A 19,668-nucleotide genomic window follows, 5' to 3' on the forward strand; every position below is an offset into this window, starting at 1 on the left:
AAAAGTCAAGTGTGAGTGGCTTTTTTGTTCCTTGTTCTTTCCCGCTAATGTCTTCACCATTCAACTAGCACCTAGTGCCTTTGGCTTCCCCTGCTTAGGTTTTCATCCATGCAGTGAAAGCTCCTACTTTCTGTCACCCATGCGAATAATCCATCACCCTGGGTAGCCATCATTCCACACCCTCATTGTCCTGAGCCTCTCCAGCGAGGCCCCTGGTCCTCAGGAGCCTCCACTTCCTCTCAGCATTTGCTCAGCCAGGTTGGGCTGGGCACCCAGCCTTCCTCTCCAGACTGAACTTAACCACCTCCCTAGGCTTTCTTGTTCCTGCTAGGGAAAGTTCAGTTTCCTTTCCTGGGGTTTAGGAGCAGCCTGGGCAACATACAAGTTCCTATCTCAAAAAGCGGGAGGGGGGCGTCTATGGCAGAACTGCCTGAGGAGAAAACAGTGCTGCCTCCCTTCACTCCACAGGGGACATCACTTGTAGGCTTTTTTCAATAGTCCCTCTGGTAGACTACATAGCTCCTTTAAGAATAAGATGTCACAATGAACTGTTGATCATTTTAAAGGAAAAACCGTATCCTTTACACTAACATCAAAAGCTATGCAAATCAGCTGGGGGTATAACTCAGTGGAAGACCCTGAGTTCAGTCAATCACCAGTCACAAATGTCACTTAACCAACTTATATGAGCTCTGGCATTTAAGGTCCCCAATTACACCCAATGGGGTTGAATTACAACTTGGTTTCTAAAATGTGGCTGGCTTTTGGATCCATGTACCAAGTGAATGACTTTCATTCAGTCTGGTCCTACCTAAGTGTGTACCTCCATGATTTACCACTGAAGGTAGGTCTACGATACAGTATTTTCCCCCTACAAAGAGCCAGGTTTGACAAGTCAAGAGGGCATTGTATCCCCTGGAACCGGGGCTACGAATGGTTGCGAACTAACACATGGGTCCTTCCAAGAGCAACGAATGCCATCTCTCCAGCCTGCCAAGTGCTTTGAAAAGGAAAAAACTCCTTTACAAATGTAAAAAAGTATATGCGGTAGGATGTGCGCACAGACTGTAATTCACTAAACCTGGTTAGAAATTTAGTTATAAGAGCTCTGTACAGGAGTCTGGATGGCTCAGCAATTGGAGTGCTTGCTGATCTCCATGGACTCAGTTCAGTTCCCGGCACCCGCATCTGGTGGGTCACACTGCCTGTGATTCAAGCTCCATGGGATCCCACATCCTCTTCTGACCTCCCGAGGGCAACTGCACATATACAGAAGAAACCCATGAAACATATAAAACAAAATCTTCTCTAATAAATAGTGATTTGAGGCTTGCCTCAAATTTGCAACCCTCCTGCTCCAGTCTCGTGTGAACTGGGATTCCACATACCACCACGCCCTGCTCTAGTGTTTCTGTCTTTTGTATGTTCTGGTTCTTACAGTCTTGAAAACTCAAGGCATGGAACACATTTAATAAGTATTTGATAAAAGTGGACAAGTCCTGTGAACAACAAAGGAAAACAATGTAAGACTTGCCAAGCACACGTGTGTTCTGCTAAGAGTCACATCATCAAATGGGAACCCGCTCAAAAGAGCTGCCTGTGGGCATCAGAAACTTAAGCCAAAAGAGAAAAGTTTAGTAGAAGACGCAGAAATGACCTTTCAAAACACAAGGGGATAAGGGGATTAAGTACAGTAATACTGATTTTTAAAAAGCAAAAATAAACACACAAGCTTAAACAAAATGTTTTATTATTAAAATAAAAACCTTTGTATAAAAGCATTAGAGAGCAAAAGCTGTATTTACACCGAATGATTCAAGGTCCAACGAGCCTCAGAGCAGGACACAGCGACAGGAAAGGGGCGGGGGCGACTCACGGCATCTGCCTATAACTGGCAGGGGTAGCTCGCTAGAGTGGTTCAAAGCCACCCATCTCTAAGAGGTCACCGCTCACTGTCACAAAACTGTTTAGAACCTAAAGGAAACCCTGGACACAACCCCCAGGGAATCCTCTACAGGGAACTTCCGGAAGCTATTTAAGTTTCTGAAATCACAGCAAGATTTCAAATCGGCCCATCACAGAGACTGGTCGTCTTCTCTTCCTAGAAGGCTTCTTCTACAGCAGTTTAAGTAATTATGGTACCACGTTACCACAAACCTTTGGAGACTGTGTATAGATGGACCACTCTAACTTAGGGACAATCTTAGCAGCAACCGAATCTCCACTGCGACAGGGTGGACGCTGAGCACAACACAAAGGAGTTCTGTTTTTCCAGAAAGTCATTCAATGTGCTACTCCACCTCCCAGCAATTACCTAATTTCCCACATTGTTTTCAGACCTTTGTTTGTGCCTCGGCCTGATCCATTTCAAACGTCAGCCGACAGCATGCAAGATGCTAAACTACATGCATCCATTCTGTGTAAACAAGTGGAAGGGCTGTTCTCTGCAATTTAGCAGAACCGTTGTTCCCAACACTACTGGACCCCTAAGTGCTTGGGTTTATTGGTATGTCCTGAGACGATTTCAACACCAATAAAACAAATATGCTTTTGAAAACTGCCACTTTAAGAAGAACTCAAACTAAGTGGTGGCAAAGGACCATGGGAGTGGGGAGGCTACAAGGTAGGGGCCAGGGCAAACTTTGAGGAACTACATGTAACTGAAGTGTAACTAACAGTATGAGGTCCCCGAAACAAGTGTGAATCCCACAAGATTGATCTGACTGAGTTCTAAGACCGACAGGCGCCCATCAACGACAGTGTCAAGAAGAGAGCCTTGAGAAGCCGAAAGCAGGAGGCGGATCTTCAGGCTTGCATTTCAAATTCCTGCTTCAGACTGTGAAGGGCAAAGAGGAAGATGTCAAGATGGTTCTAAACCAATAATTCTCTTTGGAAAGTCAAATTTATTTCTTAAAAAAAAAAAATTATGGACCCTAACATACATACTGTCAACACACGTGTCTTGCCACCCAACCCAGGTTATATCCATGACCTGCTCAACTGAAGATGCATTTCCGCTAACCTGCCCCAAGAGAGCCACTCTCCAGACGTCTATCATCTTATTAAGGCGCATAAATGAAACCAAGACTCAGACGTGAAAGAGAAAAGCACATGGCCGTTACCTTTTCAAGTAAGCATGCACGTTCCCAAAGCCATGATACTTGGCTAAATACACGAGGACTCCCGTGGCGCACCGTCCATCACGCTGGCGGCAGAAGCTGCAGTTGCAAATTCCTCGGCAGGGCGGGCAGTGCCAGTTCTGAAGAATTGTGGGAAAGCACCCTGAGGCTAAGCATCCTTCACCTCCATCCTTTGGTTCCGTTTCTTTAGCCACAAGTACTCAGCACCAACTCATTTACCCTGTGACTTTTTTTTTAATTAATAACTAAGTCATAAAACAGGAATCCAAGTTTCCAGCTCAGCGTGAGAGCATTTGTCTAGCGTATGTAAAGCCCTGGGTTCTAGAGGCCTGGTAGCATGTGTGCATATGTGTGCGAACACGCAAGTGCGCACACACACATACAGAATCAACCTGTGAGCAGCAGCCCTGAGCTCTCTGGACAGTTACATTCAGGCAGCAGCACCACACCATGGACTCCCGACACTGCGAGTTCGATTCCCTCCCCCCAATCTTTTCCAGCACCTACCGGGTCCAGCAGAGCATCCTTGACCTCTTCCCCATAGCGGTTTCTAAGGCAGGGCCCACAGAACTGGCCCCGGATGCCCCAGCAGTCTGGGTTCCTGCAGTTTGTTTTGGTGTCAATGGTTTTCTGGCGACACTGATGACATGTAGAACCCTGAAAGGAGGACCAGATCAGAGAAGAAGCAAACACTGCTGCTTGCAGAGAAAAAAAAAACAAAACAAAAAATGACACAAAGAACACCCCCACTCTAATAAGGGACCTGAAACTCGATCTTTGAAGTTCACTCAGCACCTGCACACACAAATATGAAAAGTATCTCAAGCAAGGCTTTCCACTGGCGGGACAATAGTAGTATCATCAAAACTACTGGGGTGAGGGGGCGGAGACTCGACTCAGGACCAGAGTACATGTTTAACCCACTCAAGGTCCTGGGAGTGATCCCCAGCACAGAAAAAAAAAAAATTCCACCAAATCCATTTTTCCTCTTCCAAATTCATTTAAACAACAACAACAAACCCCTTTGGCCAGTGCATTCCCCGTAGCTAACGATACACACACCCTAACAGTATACGGTAAATCCAAGCTGCACGAATCAACTTCTATGTTAAGAAGAGATAACCCTACTGCAGACTTCCCAAGCATACTGTAAAACTCTTCTTCCCTAGTATGAAAAAACAAACAAACAAAAAAACATGCAGGGCTGACTGTCCAGACCACACATATACCATGCGCGGTACCCTTAGGACAGGAGCTGTCTATCCTCCGGAGGGCGACAATCCCGGGGCACTCACCAGCGACCGGTTGTAGATCTTCTCGCGAGAGTTGCTGCAGATGTTCCTGATCTCTTCCTCTGTAACTTCTTCCACGGGACGGATTATATGCGGGAGGGTCATGGATCCAGGGCGACGGCTTCTGGGCATGTCGTCGTCCTGCAGAAGAAACAGGAAACCGAGTTCCTCTTTGCAGCCCTAAATCTCAAGACGCTTCGTGTAAAACTCTTCACAGGAAATTCAGTCTGGGAAATCTTTCTGGCTCATGAAGAGAGGGGGCAGCCCGCATAATTTACTGTCAGGATAACTAGCCGGAAGCATAGAAACAATTCTTACAAATATTGGGAAGTTGAAAATCTGGCTCTTGTCCTTAAGGTCGCTTAGGGAGCATTGATGGCTTAGGTAGCATTGATGACGTGGAGTGGCCTCAGGCTGTGTGTTCAAAGCTAAGCTTCCCGAGGAGGGGAAACAGAAGGAGATACCATGGAGGACTCACATTCGTGTAGCCATCCACGGACTTCCTCCTCCTCACTAGCATGTATTTATCCTCTTCCTCTTCTTCCTCCTCCTCCTCTGTGGGCAGAGCGCCCAAAGACCCCAGGATCCGGGACCTTGACCTGGTAAGAGGCCGGGCTCTCCGTTCAGGGTTCTTTCTGGAAGCCACACCTGGGAATGTGCGTCTTCTAGGGGACTTTGACTGGTGAAGGAAACACAATACAGATCCACTTCTTAGTAGGGTATGACTTGACAAAGAAATTCTGTGTACTTTCTTTTCCCTCAATACGTCTTAAAAAGACCGATTTTGAGCCAGGCTGTGGTCGCACACGCCTTTAATCCCAGCGCTCAGAGACAGGTAGACAGATCTATGTGAGCCTGAGGCCAGCCTGGTATACAAAGTGAGTTCCAGGACAGCCAGGACTATGACACTGAAAAACCCTGTCTTGAAAAACCAAAAACAAACAAAAACCCTATTTTGCATCTAGCATGTAGAAAAAAATATGCTGCTTGGGTATAGAGAAACAAGTTATTAATCTTCCTTGCTGCTAGTGTGGACAGAAACGATCGAAAGGGGTGTGGTCAAAGGTGGTAGAGACAAAGCAGATCTCTTTGAGTTTGGGGCCAGCCTGGTCTACAAGAGCTAGTTCCAGGACAGGCTCCAAAGCTACAGAGAAACCCTGTCTTGAAAAACCAAAGAAAAAAAATAAAAGGACTGTTTCTAGTGATCCCCCCCAAATAAAAAAACATGACTCTAAAATCTCAGAGATCTGCTCTGGGCATGTCCAAAACAAGAGTTCAGAAAGAAGCACTTACACCTTTGGATCCTTGACCAGAGAGGGAATGTCTTCCGGAGAATATGCCAGGGAAGCTTTCTAATTCTGACATCAGCTTTGCAAGCTAAAGGGGGAGAAAGTAAACGGAAATTGTAACTGGTGACAAGAGGCAATTTGTGGAAATAATACTAGCCTATCCCTAAACCTTTTACTTAGTAAAAGCACTTGCTCTTGCCGGGACCCGGGTTCAGTTCCAAGCGCCAACATGGTAACGCACAACCAGGCTTAGCTCCAGTTCCAAGGGATACAAAACGCCCTCTTCTGGCCTCCAAGGGCACTGCACGCATCGCAGAGCCCCTTCCCCCACATAAATAAAAAAACAAATATATATTCAAAACACATCATTAAGTCTTCACAACTACATGCAAACAGAGAGGTAGAAGAAACGAACTGCTTAGAGAACAGCCGGAAAGGGTTCCTTCGGGTACATCCAAACACCTACCATTGCTTTGTTTTGCTTTATATTTAAAGCCCTCTTCTCCAGAAAGTTCATGCCATCTTCTTCCTCAGAGTCAGAATGGGAATCGTTTGCAGAGTTCTCAGGGGGTTTTGAGGGGACGGCGTTTTTGTTGGCTGGCCCCCGCGGGTTTCGTGCTGGGAACTTCATGGCTACCCTGAGAGGTCCCGAGTGACGGCACTGACTTCGGGTCCTGCAGCCTTCCCTGTCCAACCGCAGTCTCTAGTCAACCAGAGAAAGGGAGTTGGTAAAGACCTGCTGACTGGCATACTCGCGAAACCAAAGACCACTACAAAATCCTTTTGGGAGGTGGGTGGCGGTGGCACAGGCTTTTAATCCCAGCACTCAGGGAGGCAGAGGCAGGTGGATCTCTGAGTTTGAGGGCAGCCTGGTCTACAGAGTGAGTTCCAGGACAGTCAAGGCTACACAGAGAAACCCTGTCTTAAAAAAACAAAACTCCATTTGGAATAAAAGACAAGGACAAATCAGCCGTAAGTGGACAGCAAGGATCATGGGTAACAAAAGATCAAGACTTGAAAATGAATACAACGGAGAGGAGCTCCACCTGGTTGCTCGCCTGAGACACTGTCTGAGCCACCTTTACAGTCCTGAGACCTATGCTTCTGATTCAGTTTTTTAAAACATGAAAACTCCTGCCCTCTTCCCATTTCCTTCAAACCAATCCTTAGTCGTTCTCATAAGGTCCTCTAGGCGAGCCTATGCTCACCCACGAACATGGTTTCAATGCCTCCGATGGTATTAAATAATCTCCTAAACTGTCGATATCCAATTCATTTTTAATTATGATTAAAATACATATCACTATGTGCAGACCATTTCAAGATTTTTTTCTTCCCCAACTGAAACTTCAGGTCCGTTCAACAGTCCGGTATGTCGGGTGTGTAAACCCTACATGTAGGAACCCTGAGCTGCACAGCAAGCTCTACACTACACTGCCAGATCCTGTCTCAAAAACAAGCAAAGAAACAAAAACTATCAATTCTCCCCGGCACCAGTCCCTGACAACCACCACCTTTCTAGTCTTTGAAATAGACCAGTCTAGGTACTGCCCAACTTAACTTTTTGTAAGTCAAGACCTAGATAGGATACCACTTACAGCTTGCTCAAAAGTTAAAGTCTCTAGAAATTCCAGCCACCTACTCCTAGGTCTAGACTCAAGAACACAGTCATATAAAGGCTGTGGACAGGACTGTTCACGAAAGCCTGACTCTCATTCTTGTTGAGCCTGAGTTTAGTATCAGGAATCACCCTTGACCTTGCTGATTGAGACAGGCTCTTTCAATCAAAGCCAGAGCTCTCAGATATGCCATAGCGTCTTGCTTGCCCTAGGGACCCTATCTCTGCCTTCTGAGAAGCTGGGATTACAGATGAGCCACTACAGCCACTAAGCATTTATACACAGCAAGCTGAGCCATCTCCCCAGCCCCGCGAAAAACTGAATGGGCTGTGGATGTAGTTCAGTGGCAGGGTCTATGTTTAGCCTGTCTAAGGCCCTGGGTTTGCTCCACAGTACCCACGAGTAAGGATCCCCACGGGCAGCTTTCAGTGTTCACGGACGGAGGTCACGAAACAAAACTGTCATGAATTCTTAGTACTTTCAATCAGCTGCCATTTTCTTCATCACAAGTTAATACCTACAGAGAGCTAATGGACTGCCTAGGATAGTCAGGCTGCAGACAAATGGGTCACACCCAGATCTGCACACTGTCCCCAGCCACCAACTGGGACGAAAGTCTTTGATTAGGGGAAGCATGCATTGGTACAGACGGTGATTAAATAGTCCCAGGGCCAGTGCTGTCCCTCACAGCAGTGTCACCCAATGGGTGGCCTGTAGGGACTGTTGTCAGGTACGGTGAAGACAGTAACACGCAGGTGGTTGTAATGTACACCCTGCTACCTTAGGGGAAAGTCCAAGGATGCTACACTCGCTCCGGCGACAGCTGACAGGGGAGGGAAGCGTACGCGGGCAGGCGAAGCAGACCAGAAGCAGCAGAGGCCCTACTCGGTATCACCTACACGATGTCCTTGGTGGTTCCCAAGATGCAGGCACAGCTAGAGCTATGGAACCTGCCTTTGTCAGCTCTGTGCCAGCACTGGGCCGGGTACCTGCATCTACGTGCCAATGCAGCTAGTCTAGGACATATGTATTTCCTGTGATTAGGCCAGATCTGAGGCTAACAGCAATCTGGAGGCTAGCCAACTTTGTTGAACAAATTTCCAAGATTTGTGGAACCTTAAAAAAAAAGTCTAAGGCCTACAAGGAGGACATGAGTAAACATGGCTTTAAGAAGCGAAGAAAGCATTTGATCAGGGGAACTGAACTGGCAGGAGAGCTGGGGGGAGGGTGATGGGGGGATTGGAGGGTCAAAGAGCAAACCTCTCCAGCCTCTGCATGTACCTCACTTCTTGATACTGGTGAACTTCTCAAACTCACCATTCCATCCTGTATCTCACTCTCTGAAAAAACCGCAAAATGATTCATCATCAGAGTCGGCATAAAAAATACTGGCCAATTCGTTAGTGACATGTGGCCTTGGTTTCTGCAAAAATCCACAATGGCTTAATGCATCTCGCACCTCACCCTTTGAAAAGCCGCAGAAAGATTATCAGAGCCCTCATAAAAAACATTAGCCAGTTCTCCTCTGATATCTGACCTGAATTTAGGTTTCTGTAAAATAAATAAATGTGGTTGTGGATTTTTTTTCTTCTTTCAAGAACCAATTTTCCATAAACCGTGCAGAGAGCAAATCACATTTACAAGTGCACTACAAGAGAATGGCTTTTGTTACAAAGAAAAACGTTTCAGAGGTTTACAAATGATTTCTGAGTTGTTACAGCGAGTCATCAGTCCTGTTGGGTTAGGCGACATTTCAAAAGGACACAATAAGCAGCTAATCTACCTCCAACAATTACTACCTAGAACCACAGCAAAGAGCGAGATGAAATTACAGCGCATGCCGTATTTTCCTAGCGACTGTATAAAAATGCAGGCAAAAAGCAAGCGGTTTTAATCGTGCACAAAGCATGTTGGAGCATTTGGAGCATTGCAGACTCAATTCTGTTTATTCTCAGGCCGCACTTACTGTGTTTGCAAAATTATCAGAAGCAAAGCTGTCACAACTGTCATCAGAGGAGGACGACGTTTCCATGGAAATCAGCTTCATATACCTGACGTTCTTTAAGTTCTTCACTTTGAGAGCCTTTTGCTGAAAGGAGAAATGGCAACACTGTTAAGTGCCATGCTTCCTGCAGCAGGACCACTAAAGCCATCTTTCTCAGTCTGGCGCGTTTAAACAGCAGAGGAGATGATCACATTGCTATTCCAGGCCCTACAGAGAAAGAATGAGATTGGCAATGGCTGCCCCCCACCAATCAGCTCAGGTCAAATTCTGAAAGGATCACTCCTGGAGAACATTTTAATGATATTTATCAATTTATCCCAACATCTGCAGTCACTTCTCTTCCCACCCTATAGTCCTAAGCATCAGCATTATATTCAGCTCCACAGAGTTTAATGCCAGTTCCTAAAATCCAACCTCATTTTCTTTTCTGATTGAACTGTACTTCTCAAAGGAGATTTCAAAAGTGCAAGATGGCAGAGCAAGTTTTCTCCCTCAGCCAAAAACCAAGCTAATGAGGTCTTTTTATGTAGGCTTCGGGCGCTGCACTGTGATGCTAATTTCCCAAACTACAAAAATTGGGCAGGTCCTGTGCTTTAAGATGGCAGTCATCCAAACAGCCCCGTTCCAGTGAGAAGGGGTACGGAGGTGCTGCACAGTCCTTACAAATCAAGGATTATCAGCCCACAAACACATGGTGCAGGAAGTCACATTAGAGAGCAACTCATACTCAAAGTCCAGCTGAGCTCTCCATGACCAGGATTCACGCAGCGCTCTCTGACGGCCCCTTAGGACTTGAAATTTTTAAGATGTGTGTGTGTAGAGCCCAGTGGTAAGCATTTGCCTAGCCCATGGGGGAGAGTTTTTTTAAAGTTTTCATAAGGTAAAATTACTTGGAGAGGGCTGGAGAGATGGCTCAGAGGTTAAGAGCACTGACTGCTCTTCCAGAGGTCCTGAGTTCAATTCCAGCAACCACATGGTGCCCTCTTCTGGCCTGCAAGCATACATGGAAAGAATGTTGTAGATGTAATAAATAAATCTTTTAAAAAAAAAATTACTCGGAGATACAAAAATGCTCCCTCATTACCATTTACAGCCCTGTACTGTTCACTAGAAAATGTAACTTCATTGGTACAGAACTCGTTCTGCAGAGACCAGGCTGGCCTGGAACTCACAGAGATCCACCTGCCTCTGCCTCTCAAGCGCTGGGATCAATGGCGCACGCCACCACCACCTGGCTAGGTTTTATAGTCTTAAATAGATCCAAGGAATAGCACTGAAAACCGGAAAGGGTAAGCTGTTACCAGCTCCACAAGAGTACCCAGATGCGTTAGGGGGAGAGAGAATGCCTAGATGTGGAGAGCTGGACTTCCTCACGAAACTGTCTCTCAGAGTCAATAAAATTATTTCCCAGATGATGGCAACCCAACCTCCCCTCATTCCATGCGGCGATGGGGAAAGCTATATAGAAGTTGTATTTACAGTAAATGCTCGACCCAGTGTGTTGTCAGAAGTCAAAAGGAAACCCAAAAGTCTCTGCTCCGTTTTCCAGATGAGAAAGCCCAAGACAACAAGGTATAAAACAACGCAAAACCTAAGAGATCCCCTGAAACAGCACCGCTCCACTTTTCTAATCAATCTATGCCATTGGCCCTCCCTGTCAGCCAATCAAAAGGAGCCAGGAAAACAGGCTAAGCTTTAACAAGCCGCGGCAGGCCAAGAGACATCCACCAGCCAAATATATCCTGGACGGAAAGGACACAGAAAAGCAGAGGAAATGGCCATGCCTGGGGTGAACTTTCTTGGCAGACATAACTCTAATTCCATTTATGGCGAGCGTTTCTTGGCGGCAGACTTCCTAGCGATGTTTGCTTAATATTTTGAAGCAAAGGTGGCATTATTACTATCACTTAAATCAGGAAAACTGAAACTTGGAGGGGTGAAACCGATTCTTCCAGCCACGTGCCCAAATGCGCATTCAATCCAATTCCCCACGGGCGGAGATAATCGTAATGATAATGATCAAACCACGACCCCGCCTACTCACCCAGACCTCCCCACAGGGTCCCGAACCTCTAATATTTAAGTCACTGTCTTCCTTTCCGCCCATCCCCCCTCACTCTTCGACCCTCTACAGAACAGGACCTAAGTTCTGGCTTCCGTTGGAGCAAAAAAGTAACGTTCCACTCGGCGCAGCTCGCAGCTGCAGTGAGGCAGAGAAGGGGTGGGGAGGAGGGGACAAGGAAGCACACTTTAAACCGTTGTGATGCACGGCTTGTACCGACAGACCCTTGAACTGGGCTCAGTCACAGCCTGGGACTAAAACAATACCTTCCCCCACGTGCACAACCTAAGTTCTCAAGAGCTGTTCACAAGGCCTTCAATCCTAAACCCACAGATCAAGAGTGGTTGAAGGGGCCTCAGAGCAGAGGAAGCGGGTTCCAGGGCCACCAGTGCACGCGTGGAAAGTCACGCACCCGCCGCCGAGAGCAAGTAATGCAGAGCTAAGTCCCAGGGGACGGAAAGGCTGGGGATTCGTCCGCCGGACACCACCACCAGCGACCAGTCCCGTCCCGTCCCCCCCCCCCGCCCCCGTCTCCAGCGCGCACGTGTAGCACGAGCGCACGTACCGCAGGTTCCTCCAGCGCTGCCAATCCCGTGTGCATCACCTTGGCCCAGAGTTATCCTGGGTGCAAAGATTGTAAGAAAAGCAATCGTGACTTCCCCCAACCTGGCGACGAACAGAAGCACTGTGGGACAAGAGTGCGGCGCTCACCCGCGGAGTCGGAGGGAAGCTCACCCCTGCCCGCCGGCGTCCAGCCACCCACCAACCCCGCCCCAGTGCACCCGGCCGGGCCTCACCCGCGTGCGGCGAGCCTCCATGCTGGCCGCGGGTACCCAAGCACTCCGAGCGGGGACAGCTCTTCGGGAGCCCACAAGCACTTGCAGGCGGAGCAGAGGGGAGCTCCGGGGCAGAGGAGGGGTTCGCACTCCGCCGCCGGAGGGGCGGGGCCGCCGACTTTCCCGCGCCGGCTCACAGGTCCTGCCAGCTAAAATGACTGCACTAGCAGCGTCCGTAGAGCTCAAGCCCCGGGGGGCAAAAATACAGAAGCGATTCCGACCGTTTTAATCTTGAGTGTCCTCGGGAACTGCTGAATGCGCTTTGAAACGTGGAATTTGGGGGATTTATTGCTGCCTGTTCTTTATGGAGCTGCGCGGTCCTGAAAAAGTGGCGCGAAAGTGACTGCCGTGGTCCCGGGACTGGCCGGCTGATTTGCATGCGCCACGAGAGGGGAGGGCTGCCAAAGACTGCGTGCACAGCCAACCCCGGCGTTCTCTTTCCTGCTGTGGTTTAATCTTTTAAAAATGGACAAATGTCAAAGAAGCCAGCAGCGACACCACCCACAACTAGCTGATTTATCCTGGGCGTAGCACCTCTTATCTGGCAAACCACACCACTATCTGTCTGAAGTCTTTAGCTGTGTTAAGTCTTGGTGCTTCCAGAAAGATTCTGAAGCCGACTATTTGACCCTTGACCCGTGGGTTTTAAAGTAGCAAACATTCCCTGCAGGTCCAAAAAGACTTACCTGGAAGGTAAAAGTCTTTAGAGATTTATCTTTCTGAGATACAAGCTGCTGACGATTTTCTTCAGGTAAAATTGGAAACTACCCGGGTTAGTTTGAAAGAAGACCTGTTTTTCATAACCCTTCTTGTCAAACCAGCCATACCAATAAAATAAGTGAAGCTTCCCTCTTTTTGGTTTTTCAAGATAGAGTTTCTCTGTAGCTTTGGAGCCTGTCCTGAAACTAGTTCTTGTAGAGCAGGCTGTCCTCCAACTCACAGAGATCCGCCTGCCTCTGCCTCGCAAGTGCTGGGATAAAGAGTTCTGGGATTAAAGGCGGGAGCCAACACCTCCCCGACTGGGGCGTCCCTCTTTTAAAGGGCAAAAAAACCACTCACTTAAAGAAGAAACAACCGAAAAAAACTGTGATGCTTTAAAAAAAACAAAAAACAAAAAAAACTTTAATTATAATCATAGATTTAAAACAGTGCTTGAAGTGAAAGCATTTCCCCTCATTTTGAAACTTTCCCTTGGTATTGATGCCACCACAGCCCTTGGCGCGTGCAAACACAGTTTTCTCTAGATTTTTTTTTTTTTTTTTGATTTTTCGAGACAGGGTTTCTCCGTAGCTTTTGGTTCCTGTCCTGAAACTAGCTCTTGTAGACCAGGCTGGCCTCGAACTCACAGAGATCCGCCTGCCTCTGCCTCCCGAGTGCTGGGATTAAAGGCGTGCGCCACCACTGCCCGGCTAGTTTTCTCTAGATATTGACCATAAAACCTTATAAATAATGTGGGAAGACAATGGATGGGAAGGAGCTACCCAAAGGTCACCCTCCCTCTTTGCAAGAGACGAAGAACTCTAGTCCCCAAAGTAAACATCAGGAGAAGCAGCTATTGGTTTGTTTGGCAAAATTCCTGATAGTAGCCAGGTCCTCAATCAACAATTGTTGGTCAAATAAACAACTAAGTGAACAATGAGATAAAACTATCCTTCTGCAGTGTTCTTATGAATATAGTTCTGTGCAAGTAAAACAGAACACGTGGGGTCACGGAATGAAGGGAACATCCAAGTCGCTTTGCCTGTTAAAGTTCTGATAAGAGCATTCTTAGTCTTATTTATTTATTTATTTATTTATTTACAGGGTTTCTCTGTATAACAGCCCTGGCTGTCCTGGAACTAGCTCTTGTAGACCAAGCTGGCCTTGACCTCACAGAAATCCTCCTGCCTCTGCCTCCCGAGTTCTGGGATTAAAGGTGTGTGTCACCATCACTCAGCAGCATTCTTAATCTCAAATCTAGAAGCGGGGTAGTGGTGGCGGCAGGTGGTGCGGCACACTTTTAATCTGAGCATTTGGGAAGCAGAAGCAGGGGGATCTCTGTGAGTTCAAAGCCAGCCAGGTCTACAGAGCAAGTTCCAGGACAGCTAGGACTATACAAAGAAACCCTGTCTCAAAAAGCCAAAAAATTTGGTTTACATGTTTCTTTTGTTGTTTCTTCTTTGTTTTTTTTTTTGTTTTGTTTTTAATTTGGTTTGGTTTGGTTTGATTTTTCTAGACAGGGTTTCTCTGTATAGGCCTGGCTGTTCTGGAACCAGCTCTGTAGACCACACCCCAAACTCACAGAGATCTGCCTGCCTCTGCCTCCCAAGTGGTGAAATTTAAAGCATTCCCCACCACCTGACTGGGTCTACAGGGTTTTGTTTTGTTTTGTTTGGATAAAGTCTCTTTTTGCGTTTTTTTTTTTTTTTGTTTTTTTTTAAGACTGCTAATCTTATTAGTGATCAGGAAAATGCACATGAGACATAGAAATATGATTTTGCTACCAGAGACAAAAAGTTGCCTGCTGAGAACAAGCATTAAGTAAGGAGAATAGATCAGTTCTTACAAAAACACTAGTACTGTGGATTCCATGTATTGAAGAACAACTCAAGAACAAAACCACTTCAAGACAGTGCACTAGAGGAGTGTTTTCTACTGCAGGTTCAGACCTGTAGGTAGATTATGAAGTCAATTCATTGGGCTTCAACTAGCATATTTTCTTCTATTTTGGTGTGTAAGCTTGTGAGTACATTAACTTAGTAATTATGTTGTTATTGGCAAGACTAATTGATACAATCTCTACTTAGAATTTGAAAATAGAGTGTATGGTGTTGTTGACAATGTTGAAACAACAACCTTTTAGGATCAGTTCAACTTCTTTCCCTGGATGGTCACTGGGAGTAGTGACTCCCCACTTACCCTCCCTCCGGACCCCTGTAGCAACCCCACTCTGGCTCCCATGACCACAACAATCTTAACTACCTGGTAGATAGTGTTTGTTCTCCTGCATTCCTCTGTTTCTTTTTCAGTGAAATAGAATGTGAGCACAGGAAGGGTGGGTATTGTTTCCTTGAAGAAACAATCCTAATGTGTTTGTGTGTGTGCGCGCGTGCCCGTGTGCACTCGGGGCTTCACCATGGGGGGGTTTTCAAGGCCCTGTCCCTAACAGTGTTGGAGGGCTACTGCAGCAGGTGCTATTCTGAGTACTGGGGATACGAGGGCCAGAGAATTTACAATCTGATGGAGGAGCAAGAGTACACAAGAGAGTTTCCGGTGTAATCATTTGAAAGAAAGATAAAAGCAAAGGGAAACACAGAAGATAGGAGATAAAGGATGCTTACCACTATGGAAGTGCTACAACCAGGTGCTGCACAACCAGGAGCCTGAGCAGTCAGGGAGGCCATAGGAAGAGAGGAGGTATTGGTTTCAGGCAGGTGGCATCTGGTCCCAAGGCTGTACACAGGCAGGAAACCCCGTCTGTACGACTGAGAACTAGGAAAAGAGAAAGAAACTAGACATTTGCGGCTTCTTAGCTATGAAAGATTTCTGCTTTTATTCCAGGCATGATGGGAAGACGCTGAAGGATTTACATGGATGGAGGATTGGCCAGGAGGGGGTAAGAGCTGGGGAGGCTTACGATACTAATGGTCGCTGTAGAACACGGAGAAGTGTTCAGAATTCAGAGACTTTATTTTGAAGTTGGAGCCCAACTGGGCCAGAGGAGTAGCGGGCTTGTTCCTATTATCAGGGCAAAATACTACAAACAAGCTAAGTGACACTTGTTTGTGTGCCCTCCCGAGAACACAAGTCTCTGACGTAATCATGGAGGTAGGGAGCGGAAGGAGGAGAGATGTGTTTGGCTCAGCCTTCAGGAGGTCCCCGTAGGACGGTGTGGGGAAGGCCACAGTGCCATAGACAGTGTGCATCTGCCTTAGCTGTGCTCTCCTTTCCCCTTTGGATTCATTAAAAACCCCCAGTGTGTGCAATGAGGCCCAGTTCCTTTTTAGTTAACCCTCTCTGGAGACACCAGAAGACACACTCAGGGTTGACAAGATAACCACCACCACCCCTCAAAAGAGATACAATTCTGGGGGAGAATAGTGGCGCAGGCATGTGATAGAATTCAAGCAGTGGTTCCAAGCAATGGAGCACCAATTCGTGCATCCATGTGGCCAGCTCCTAACACAATGTTGAGCGAAAATGGGAACTACAAACCTGTCTGTAAGGGTTACTCCTTAATGAAATTTTAAAAGCACGAAACAGATAAACTATGAAAGAGTAATCAGGGGAACCAAAGGAATAAGATAGATGTTCACCTTAAAGAGAGAAGGAAAAGAAGGCGCGGAGGAGGAGTGATTGGGACTCTTGGATCATGAGTGCAAAGAAGAAGAGAGAGGGGGAGGAGGAAAGGGAGGAAAAGGGGAAGGAGGAGGCAGAGAAGACATGGCATCATTATCAGGCACATGCCCATTACCCTAGCTCTTGGGAAGGAGAGGCCAGAGGACCTATGCTCAAGGTCGGCCTAGGTCATAAACATAAACAGCATGAAGCAAATATGGCAGATTAATAAAAGACATGAGTAAGAGTACCTTTATAGTTTTAGTCTCTGGGCTTTTTTACAATGTGAAACCTTTCATAATATTAAAATGTCGAGTTTTAGCCAGGCAGCGGTGACACATTCCTTTAATCCCAGCACCCAGGAAGCAGAGGCAGGGGATCTCTGTGAGTTCGAGGCCAGCCTAGTCTACAGAGCTAGTTCCAGGACAGGCTCCAGACTACACTGAGAAACCCTTTCTCAAAAAACAAACAACCCTTCAAATTCTGAAAAATGTGTGCATGTATTTTATGTCGCTAAAGGCATGGCTAGACTTACATATGCATTTTACAGGGTCTGATGAGTGGGGATTCCACGTTACATCACGATGCAAATCACACACCGGTGTGCTTTCATTTTGAATGGAAGGCTCCAAATGAACGAGTGTCGGGGAAAGATGAGGACTCAGGCTTCCACAGCAGTAGAAAGGAATGTCGTTTCCCAAGCCTGACACAGACAGATGGCATCAGAATGCTGGGAAACAGCAGGTATTCAGTAAGCACTTGCTACTAACTAAAATGATTGGAAGTGGACTTTTAAACCCGTGAAGCCTTCCAAGTGACCCGCCTCCTGCGAAGGGCTTTGCCTTCCTTGGTTATCATACACTTTAAGGATGGCACTGGGCATTGTCTTCAAGCCTATGGCTTGTCTTCCCCTTGCAGGAAGAATTCCATTGCCTCTTGTTTGAAACCAGAGAGAGAGGCCCTAAGCTTTCAGCTACTATTATAATGAGGTGAACCAAAGTCAGACTTTAACTTACAGTGGTTGGATTTTGAACAAAGAGAACAACAAGGAGTAAAATATATCATTTTCAGATGAAATTTCAAAACAGTGTTGAAGTCTGAATGGATGCTGGCTCTACCTACCCAGTCCTTGGGTGGTAACATAATCCCAGGCGGCATTGGCGAGCAAACCTTTGAGTAGACCAGACGCACCTGGAGACAAAGGGCCCGACCAACAGTTTTTATTGTGTTGGTGGGTATGTCAGACCACAAATCTCTATTTTCAATAACCCTTTAATTATAGATTTACCTCCCCTGTGTCCGCTTTCAGAATGCATAAAGGGAAAAACCCCTAATAGACCTTCTGGCTATGAAGGATAACTCAGTGGGAGGGCCCAGCCCCTTGCTACCCAGGGACTTTTGGTAGTTTACAGATATTTCCCTTGGATTGTACTGGAATGTTGGCTATTCATTCTAGGTCAACACTGTCTTACTAGGTCAGTTTGCTGACAACGGATACTTGATTACAGACTATTGAAGAAATGAATGAAAAGAGGTGTATGTGTGTGTATCCATTCTTTCTTTTTTTAAAGATTTATTTATTTATTATGTATACAGTGTTCTATCTGCATGTATGCCACCAGACCAGAAGAGTGCACCAGATCTCATTCTAGATGGTTGTGAGCCACCATGTGGTTGCTGGGAATTGAACTCAGGACCTCTGGAAGAACAGGCAGTGCTCTTAACCTCTGAGCCATCTCTCCAGCCCCCGTGTGTATCCATTCTTATCAGGAATGAAATATATCTTCTTGGATGAACGTTTTCCATGGTGAACTGCAGGTGTTAGAACACTGTGCTTTTTAAAACTGTATTTTCTGTGTGTCTTCAAGTATTCAGTGTAAAGTTTAACTCTGACCAGTTCCATCCAGTCAGTTTCAACACTAAGGAACCTCAATTACAACTTAGACCTAATTCTGCCTCTCAGAGAAATAGAACATTTTTTAAAAAACCTGTTTTGTTTGTTGTTTTCTTTTGTCTTTTGAGATAGGGTTTCCCTGTTTAGTCCTAGCTAGCCTCGGTCTCACTATGTAGAGCAGGCTGGATTCAATCTCACAGAGGTCCTCTGCCTCCTAAATTCTGGGATCAGAGGTGCATATGCCACCACATTCTAGCTCTTCCCTATGACTTTTTGTTTGTTTGTTTTTGCAGTTGGGAAATTTTTTGGTTTTATTCCATGGACCGACTCTTTCAGTGTTAGCAATGGCTAGCAACATAAACTTCAGCCAACAAATCTTAGTGGAATACCTCCTGAATCCCTCCTCATAGGGAACGATGGTTTGTATGCTCCCAAACTGCCGCCCACAGGCCACCTTGCTCCCACCAGGACTCACCTGGAGGAGGCCTGTTCTGGAGCTCCTCCTTCCTTTGTGGACCACGGGAGCTCTCTTTCACATCCCTGCTCTAGTTTCTCCCCTTGGCACCCTTCCAGTCCCACACAGTAAATCAATTCATACTCAAAGGTTTAGAAATCATCTTTCTTCTTCCAGCTTTGTGCGAGAGAAGAGTCTGGCATTGGCACTGTGTGGCTGCCTGAGGTAACCTCCAGCCTCTACTATAGGGATTATTTCTTTCCAGTGACAAAGGCACTTTTAGATTACCTGCCCCGCCCCCGTAACCATCAGCACTACCGGAAATCTAATGACAGCTTTGTCTTAAAAGAGGAACTCATTTGCAGTTGAGCCTTCCTTATGAAAATGTAACATCTCTACCATTTTATCCTAAAGAAATAAAAACTATGTATTGAGCACTATTCACCTTTATCCACAATAAAGTACACAATATACAGTTGGATGACCTTCAGATATCACAAAACTATTTTTCTGGCTTCTGTTGAACCAGTAACCCTGTGGGATTCCCCTGTGTATGCTGTGAATATATTTTATTACCATTGGTTAATAAAGAAGTTGCTTTGGGCCTATGGGAGCCCAGAATAGAGCAAGGCAGGAATTCCAAGCAGAGATAGAAGAGAAAAGAAGGCGGAGTCAGGGAAACACCCTGTAGGTGCCTAAGGAGACAGTCACCCTGGATCCATACCAGTAAGTCACAGCCTCGTGCCAATAATAAAATAAT

General features: G+C 46.3%; 1 protein-coding gene across 2 annotated transcripts; it reads right to left on the reverse strand.

Annotated features, from left to right (window-relative positions):
* Positions 1 to 1,741: 1,741 nt before the first annotated feature.
* Cdca7 (cell division cycle associated 7) lies at positions 1,742 to 12,345 on the reverse strand. Of its 2 annotated transcripts, XM_057755340.1 has the most exons (9): positions 12,205 to 12,345; positions 9,307 to 9,429; positions 6,188 to 6,424; positions 5,726 to 5,809; positions 4,911 to 5,111; positions 4,436 to 4,573; positions 3,648 to 3,797; positions 3,123 to 3,259; positions 1,742 to 2,836 (listed from the first exon to the last, which is right to left on the reverse strand). In XM_057755340.1, the coding sequence occupies exons 1-9, from the start codon at positions 12,223 to 12,225 to the stop codon at positions 2,806 to 2,808; spliced, it is 1,122 nt and encodes a 373-aa protein (XP_057611323.1). In that variant the 5' UTR covers positions 12,226 to 12,345; the 3' UTR covers positions 1,742 to 2,805. The 2 variants fall into 2 exon arrangements, with proteins under 2 accessions (XP_057611323.1, XP_057611324.1); XM_057755341.1 differs by lacking the exon at positions 9,307 to 9,429.
* Between the last annotated feature and the right edge of the window lie 7,323 nt (positions 12,346 to 19,668).

This window comes from Chionomys nivalis, chromosome 22 (genome assembly GCF_950005125.1).
Source record: "Chionomys nivalis chromosome 22, mChiNiv1.1, whole genome shotgun sequence".
NCBI classification, from domain to species: Eukaryota; Metazoa; Chordata; class Mammalia; order Rodentia; family Cricetidae; genus Chionomys; species Chionomys nivalis.